The sequence below is a fragment of the Acyrthosiphon pisum genome, chromosome A1 (assembly GCF_005508785.2).
Source record: "Acyrthosiphon pisum isolate AL4f chromosome A1, pea_aphid_22Mar2018_4r6ur, whole genome shotgun sequence".
Classification (NCBI taxonomy): domain Eukaryota; kingdom Metazoa; phylum Arthropoda; class Insecta; order Hemiptera; family Aphididae; genus Acyrthosiphon; species Acyrthosiphon pisum.
In genome coordinates, this window is record NC_042494.1 from 102,852,529 (window position 1) to 102,860,472 (window position 7,944).

Sequence of the window (7,944 nt, forward strand, 5' to 3'; positions counted from 1 at the left end):
CAATCACACATATAACATGGTCAGCATAATATATACATATTATTGTATATGAGTATATGATGTTATATATAACAATTAATAACGAAAGTGTATTGCCGAGAAAGAATTCAGAGAAAACCCAGCCTCTTTGGTCGAGTCTATAAATTATTACAGTACAATAATAAATATAATACATATTACATGATAGGTAGGTACCTAGATAATATTAATATTGTCTATACGCTACGAAATGTCCTAGACCCGCAACGGCTAGTCGGAAACTACTAACCAGCCTATAGACTATATATAGCCATATAGGTATCTTGTAATAATATAATAGGTAACTCAATGAGGTTTCTCAGCCAGACACGTTTCCGTAAGTGTAAAACAATATAAATACAATTAAGTATGAATTTTTATTAAAGTTCTTATTTATTATTAAACGATATTTTGAGGGACGTGCGATATAACTTTATAATTCTACCCTTAAATTTGGCAGATGGGGAAAAGCCTATTTTCAGAGTTCATACCTATAGGCTATAACAACGCCACTCTATAACGTAATGTACCAGCGATACCATGTGCCACAGACCACAGTGTCTTTAATAGGTACTTATTCTTTTTAAAAAAACAGAACATAACGTGCGGGATGTACGCTAGGTTTCTGATAAGTGGTAGGTATATATCACATCCAGTAATATGATAAATGATAATATAATATGTAGGTAATGAACTCCCAGCGAGTATTAGGTACAGCCCGACAGCCGTACAACGTACAAGTGTTATTTTTTTGACACCAGAAATTCTTAATCAAAATTCATTAATTTCACATTAAATTCTAATGTTCTATAATATGAGATTATCCTCATATAATATTCTGTCATCGACAACTTTTTGTTTATTTTGTTAAAATATTATAAAAAAAAATGGAGTAGGACTTTATTGTTGGTATTTTTAAGGGGTCCAACCAGACGTAGGTAATTTCCATTCCACTTACTACAAGCAAATTACTATTCAATTACATTTCTACTATGATCGGAGAATCGGTTCCAATCGAGAATGCGTTATTACTTGATACATTGTAGCATCGTGTATTGATCTTTTAATATTGGCCGGAATGTCATGCCAAGAATCCGCAACCAGGGTGGAATCCCACTCGGCTTGCAATTTGATTTTTGAGAATCATACATTAATTTTATTTAGAATAATATTTCTGGACTGTATACTGGTACAGTTTAAATTATATCAGATTTCTGGAAGAGCTATACATACCTATATTTAAAGAATAATAATGCACCTATGTTGCCTATGGTACATTTGTAGATACGTTACCTATCTATGTTGCATATGCAGATAAATCACAAACTTGAAAATATAATTAAATAGATCCGGTTAATAGACTATAGGAACACAAATTCAAAATATTGAACATCATTACTCATTACATCAATAAGTTAGGCTAAAGAGCAGAATTAAAAACATTAAGGAAGTAGGAACTTATTTACTTATTGGCTAGGTACCTATATGTTACATTCCTAGAAAAAAAAGTGAATTTCTTAGGCGATAAAAAAACATAAGTAACCAGAGTTATTTACTCACAATAAATTTCAATAATTACATTGTTTAATTCATGCCTCATTTATAAATAAATGTGTAGGTACTAGGTACATACAAGTTTTATATTTTTCTGTACGTCTGTATATTGAATATTGATTCATTTATAAATTAGAGAAAATTGACACTTCATTCAATACATTAGCTAAAGACCTAAAACCTTCAATCTCTCAAAGATAAACGGCTAAATAATGATATTCTTTTCTTTTCTTATATAAATAATTAAATAATTTGATTGCCTGTCCTGATAATTAGCCAAAATTCCTCTTAATATATCCCCCCATCATACTCTCTGTTCTACATATATATTTCATATATAACCATAAAAGTAAAATTATAGTCATTATGCCCTTTTTAATAGAATTTCATTAAATGGTAATTTTGATTTCTTTTTTGATCCACCAAGAAAATTGAAAAGTTCAAAGTTCTCTAATATTGTATCATTTTAGATTCTGAGTGGAATGATGAATGTATTGATTTTACAATGATGTGTGTTTTTTTATTTTTTTATTTTTTTTTATTTTTGTGTCTGTCATCACCTTTTAGGACAGTAAAACTGCTTGGATTTTCTTCAACAGTACACGTATTACATTTTAAAGCAACCTTATCTAATATTAATTTTATTGTAGGGAAATATTGTAAATACAACACAAATTAAAAATGTATAAGTATAACTTGTATGAAAATTATTACCATGTAAATAAAAACAAAGTTAGTTTAGGATTATATTATAGTTTTTAATGTTTATAATGTATATTGTATAATGATAATATGTTTAACATAAAACAAATCTCATAATGATGATTTTGTCATGAAATAGTTTTTTGATTTAGATAACAATTAAAAACATATCGGTTAGGTAGTTAGGTACTAACATTCACATTCACATTCAAATTCACAGTCTTCATCATCATCGGCACATTCAAATATATCTTCTTTGTCAAAGGGATAAGGAGGTGGAAATGCATTAAAAAATATACATGATTTGTTTAGCTGGAAAAAAAATTAAATATGGTTAACAGCACATAATTTGATAATTATCTACTTTTATTAAAACACAAATTAAGTAAGTACTAGGTATTTATTAATTTGTTGATGATCCAAAATTAAAATAGTAAATGTTGATATCTAAATATTATTATATAGTATCACTTGTATTGGACACCTATTTAATTGTATAAGATGGATACATTTTATAATATTTATATCATAATTAAATATAAATTGAACAAACCTTACATGCCTTCAAGAAGAAATTAGAATACATCCTCTTAGAATATAAAAATATAGGTACTATTAGGATAGTAGATACCTATTGAATAAATGTTACAATAGATTTTATAATATGATATTTTGCATATTATAGATCATATAAGTAGGTAGGTTAGTGAAATTATAATGCCTTTGTGTATTACATAACATCTTTAAAAACAAAAATCATCTAAATTTAGTTTCTTTTTTTAGTAGACTTCTTGTTTGTAATAGCTGTGATGATCTTTTTATCAATAACATTTAAAAATATATATATTAATTAAAGTACTTTTAATAATAATATGTACACAATACCGCAACTAGAATTTTTAGGTTCCAGGTAACAGATTACAATTCTAAATCATGACCAAAGCCAGTAAACTATAAGTTTTAGTTCTAATTTTTATGTATATTTCATATCGTTAATTTGGCAGGGTTTCACCCTATTTAACCAACTCCCTGATAATTGCGATTTGTGGAACTGTATATTGGTGGTAGTCTGTGCTATAGTCTTTATGTCTATTATTCATAGGCGCAATTTCAACTTTTGGCTTAGAAGAGGGGGCTACGACTAAGTTTGGGGTGGCTTAGCCCCCCCCCCAAATTTGCACCTATTCTATTATTGTCTTTGTCTTGCTTCTATTATTATATGGTATCAATAAATAAAACACTTTAACACCAATAAATTATGTTTTAAAGTTTTGAACCTATTAGGTAGCCATATAGCCGATTAAAGAATTTGTCTAAATTATTTAAGTTTGACTTACAACTGTAATAGAACCAATCAATGAAATCAAACCAAACAAGAATATTGAATTGTATTTTCTGTTTCTCTTTTGATATTGTTCTTTCCAATTACCATACGGCAATTGCATATCATCCATAGTAAGTATTTTGTAATGTGGAGGGCATATACACAAGCACTCTGGTTTTTGCTGTTTTGATTTATCTTGTTTTCCATCCTTTTTACCACGTAAATGCAGAACTGTGAAAATGCAAAACAATATTATGAATATGAATTATAATATATTAATGACTACCTATACATATATTATCTGTACATAATATTTTAATAATATTACATCTATTATCTATACTTAGATGATGAATCACAGAATTTTATTTTTATTTTTTATTTATCCAAAGTTAAAAGATTAATCCCTTACCTTGATTCTGTAACATACTTGGACGGAATTTACGGAACATGATTTAAAATTTTGAATTTAAACAGAGGTGTCTACTATTTTATTGAAAATTAAGTGGCTGTTGTGTGTTGACGCGTTAAAAACACAGAATTTATGGTAGCCGGTAGGTATGTAAAAAATATGCAAAATATTGGACCTCTTGTATTGACAGTACGATTAATGACTTTGCAAATAAAATTGACAGGGATATTACTAAAATAGATATCTGGTATAGTTATACCTACCACGGTTAAAAACATAGTCATAATATAGATGGACTGCACGTTCCTCCCCCCTCGCCTTCAATAAATTCAGCCATAATAAGACCTGGGAAGGTAAAATAGCATGGATAAAACATTTTTACTGTTTTTATTCCAAGGTATTATTGAAGGCACAATTGATTCCGTATTTCCGTATCATCAGTATCATAGATGAAAGCTGTTGAAATCATAGATATATATTATTAAACATTATAAATATTATTAATAATATATTATTAATCGTTACAGATTATAATTTATAGTACCTAATAGTTGAAATTAGTCGAAATTTAAAATTTTTTTTTATTTAAATGGTTGCTATTGATTACCTAAAATAAAGTCAGTATAATGATTATGGCTGGATATCATTTTAAATTATATTAATTGATATAAATTATAATTGTTCATTATATTTTTACTCACTCGGATTAAAATCATAACAGCATTATTGTTATTTTCTGCTAACAATTGATTACCCGTATGGCCGTATGCCAAAAAAAATATTGATATCTAAATAATATTATTTTTAATTCTGAACACAATTATTTCGAATACATTAATGAATAGAGCAAAGTTTGAATCATATAAAAATTGGCATTCTTTAGGGGCAATTAAATGCATGGTGTCAACTAGTTGTATATTACCTATATATTTTATCATATTTATATGTATTTGAGTATTTCTTTAATTTTGTTTTTTGGATAAGGGCACCCGCAAAGTTGTTTTGTTTTTACAAGTGATATATCTATAACAATTAATATAAGATAAAATAGCGGGTACCCCCTAACAACGCCCATGATTTTGGATCGTGCACGTAGTTGACTCATTTATAATAAATATTATACCATTGTAAGATTAAGTTGACTGAACATCTCAAGTTTTGGACATTATTGGGACAAGAGCGCACTTGCTAATAATAAAAAAGGCAAGAAAAATTACATGTATGCTTTGAATATTTTATATACCTTCTAATTTCATATTTGATACCATGGACTTGTATGACTGAACCCATATTATTACTTAAAAAATTAAATATTTTATCAAGTTTCAACTGTTGTCAACTAATTCTTGTAAGGACATAAATTCATATTATATACGTGATACGTCTTACCGGATTAGTTATAATAGCCAATTATGAACAATACATACCTAGGTATAGTCAATTTTAGTTTAAACATTGTATTTGTAATTTGTTTTCCTAAAATGATCAGTAATTTTTTGGTACCTATATGTATGAACTACTTGTATTAAATTGTCAAGCCTTAGCTATCAAAATTTAATATTTTCTATATTTTTAATTACAAATTATTGTGGTTTTGACAAAATTCTTATAAAAAATAATCGTGCCTATGTATCGTTAATATGTTTAAATATAAAATAGCCATAATAAAAACTTATGAGGATCCTTGTAAGTTGTAAAACATTTTTAAGTTATTTGACTGAACGAATACATTTTTATTTTAGAAAAAAAACTAAAATTATTCAAATACAGTCCAAGCGAAGACGATCTAAAAACTCAGGTTAACAAACAATTTTATTAATTTTAACAAATATTCATTTATTTATTTTTGGTTTTCCCGATTATTTAAAAAGTAGGTACCTACTGGCTACTGAGAATTTTCAATTTTGACCTCCCAAAAGTACTATTTAGATCAAATTTGCTACCAAAAATCTCCATCAGAGTTTATGATCAGAATATTTTGTCTACTAGGAAAGTTGAGAAGTTGAAGTTGTACAAACATTTCTCTTGTGTCTTGACGTCTTGTATAAAATTCCTCACCTAAACATCTGAAATTATTAGACTGGACAAAATAAAAATAAAATTGTAATTCATTTTGAAGCCCTCCCTCCCACCCCATAGTTGAAATATCCTGCATAAGCCAATGATTTTCAAGAAATACCAACCTAGTATCTTATACTTACCTAGTATATTAAATCTAGTTTCAATTTGTCCCTCCCCGTGAAAATTAGATGCCTTTGATTGGGAAATAAGTAGGTATACAACGGGTTGTAATTTGCAACTTGTAATAGTAGATAGGTAGGTACCTACCTGGCTACCTAGGTATATACTATATATATAGTTATATAGACTATTTAGTACCGACCTATGTGAATGTCAGCCAATGGCGTTATTTGGTGGGTGGCAAGGTGGGCATTTCCTCCCGTCTGATTTTAAAAGCAGCCCGATATAGGCCGGTGTATGGTTGCTTCCGTTTAACCATTATGATATTTTATTAGAGTAGAATCACGTATATTAATTATTATTATTATAATATTTTGAGAAAATATTATATTGTGTACCAACAAATTATAATGTCACAATACTATTAGGTACAATGATAAATTGGTAATTACTAATTAATCATAGAGTACCTAATAATATAGTATATTAATAGTTTGAATAAAGAAATTATTATTCTTTATTGTGTTAAATTTAGTTTAGTACCTATATTAAAATGTAATTTTTTCGGCGGATTTTCATTAATTGTTTATTCATTTAAAATGGACAAATGTCTTTAAAAAAAAATTATTTGGGTGATGCCAATACAGATGTGCCAACAAAATTAAGTTTTTGTGCAAATAATAGCACAAATGCGAGGGGGCAAAAAAATTCCCCGAGGTACAAAATATTCAAATACTGAAATACGAGTATACGACCCTGACAACCCGTGGGTACCAATTATTCAGATAAATCAGATAGCTATTGAGCAAAATATGTGAAATCATGTACTAGCCACTAGGTAGTGTAAATGTTACGTCTTAAGAGTTATGACTTAGGTATGGTTTTCTTTTTTTTTTAATAAAATCAAATAGTGGTTTCAGGTTTTTTTCTCTGGACCCAAAAGCCAGAGTTCAACCCAAATAGTTACCTAATTGATTTACGAATCTGAACTATTGTTCTGTGGTACCTACTGGCAAATATGAATTAAGTACGACACCTTTTACACATCTACGGCCTATATTTATATCTAATTAACATTATTTTTAATAATTTCACATGTGGCCTCCGTGGCGCAATGGCTAGCGCGTTCGGCTGTTAACCGAAAGGTTGGTGGTTCGAGCCCACCCGGGGGCGATTACATTTTGTACGTATTTATAAAACATTGTTATAAATAATCGTTATACAAATGATCGATCACACAAGACCACTTAACAGAATATTCCGTTTTTTTTTCATATTATATTATATTATTACCTATACCATTTCTAATATATCTACCTAGTAGCTAGGTAATAGGTATAAATAATTAACGTTTTTACTAAATAGTAAATGTAACAAAAACATTAAGCAATTTGTAATATTTTATAAAATTAATAGTTTTTTTTTTCCGGGCTTACAATCTATTAAGAGGATGTCAGCGCACTATTCGTCTTCTCTTTCTGGCCCACGCGCAACATAGACAAAACGCATTTACGCGAAATCATTTTTTCTATGCGTTTAAGTAATCTTAGAGTAAAGTCACCTATTACAAAAAAGATAGAGAATAATATTTTTGAGGGAATGACATATCGATTTTATATTTTATTATTATTTAACTTTGTATTCCACTTTCAAAACAAATAAAAAAATGTTGTAAATTTAAATGATGTTTAAATTGTTTTGAGACAATATTTAGACAAATCGATTATCGATATGGCGTGCTCTTAAAAGTATT

General features: G+C 28.3%; 1 protein-coding gene and 1 non-coding gene across 2 annotated transcripts; one reads left to right on the forward strand and one right to left on the reverse strand.

Annotated features, from left to right (window-relative positions):
- Positions 1-2,309: 2,309 nt before the first annotated feature.
- Positions 2,310-4,268, reverse strand: LOC100575941. The gene is made up of 3 exons (XM_003245897.4): positions 4,011-4,268; positions 3,612-3,829; positions 2,310-2,586 (listed from the first exon to the last, which is right to left on the reverse strand). Exons 1-3 carry the CDS (start codon positions 4,048-4,050, stop codon positions 2,464-2,466), a joined length of 381 nt encoding a protein of 126 aa, XP_003245945.1. The 5' UTR covers positions 4,051-4,268; the 3' UTR covers positions 2,310-2,463.
- A 3,023-nt stretch (positions 4,269-7,291) lies between these two features.
- TRNAN-GUU lies at positions 7,292-7,364 on the forward strand. Its single transcript has one exon. It is a non-coding gene; the product is annotated as a tRNA-Asn (tRNA).
- Positions 7,365-7,944: the final 580 nt, after the last annotated feature.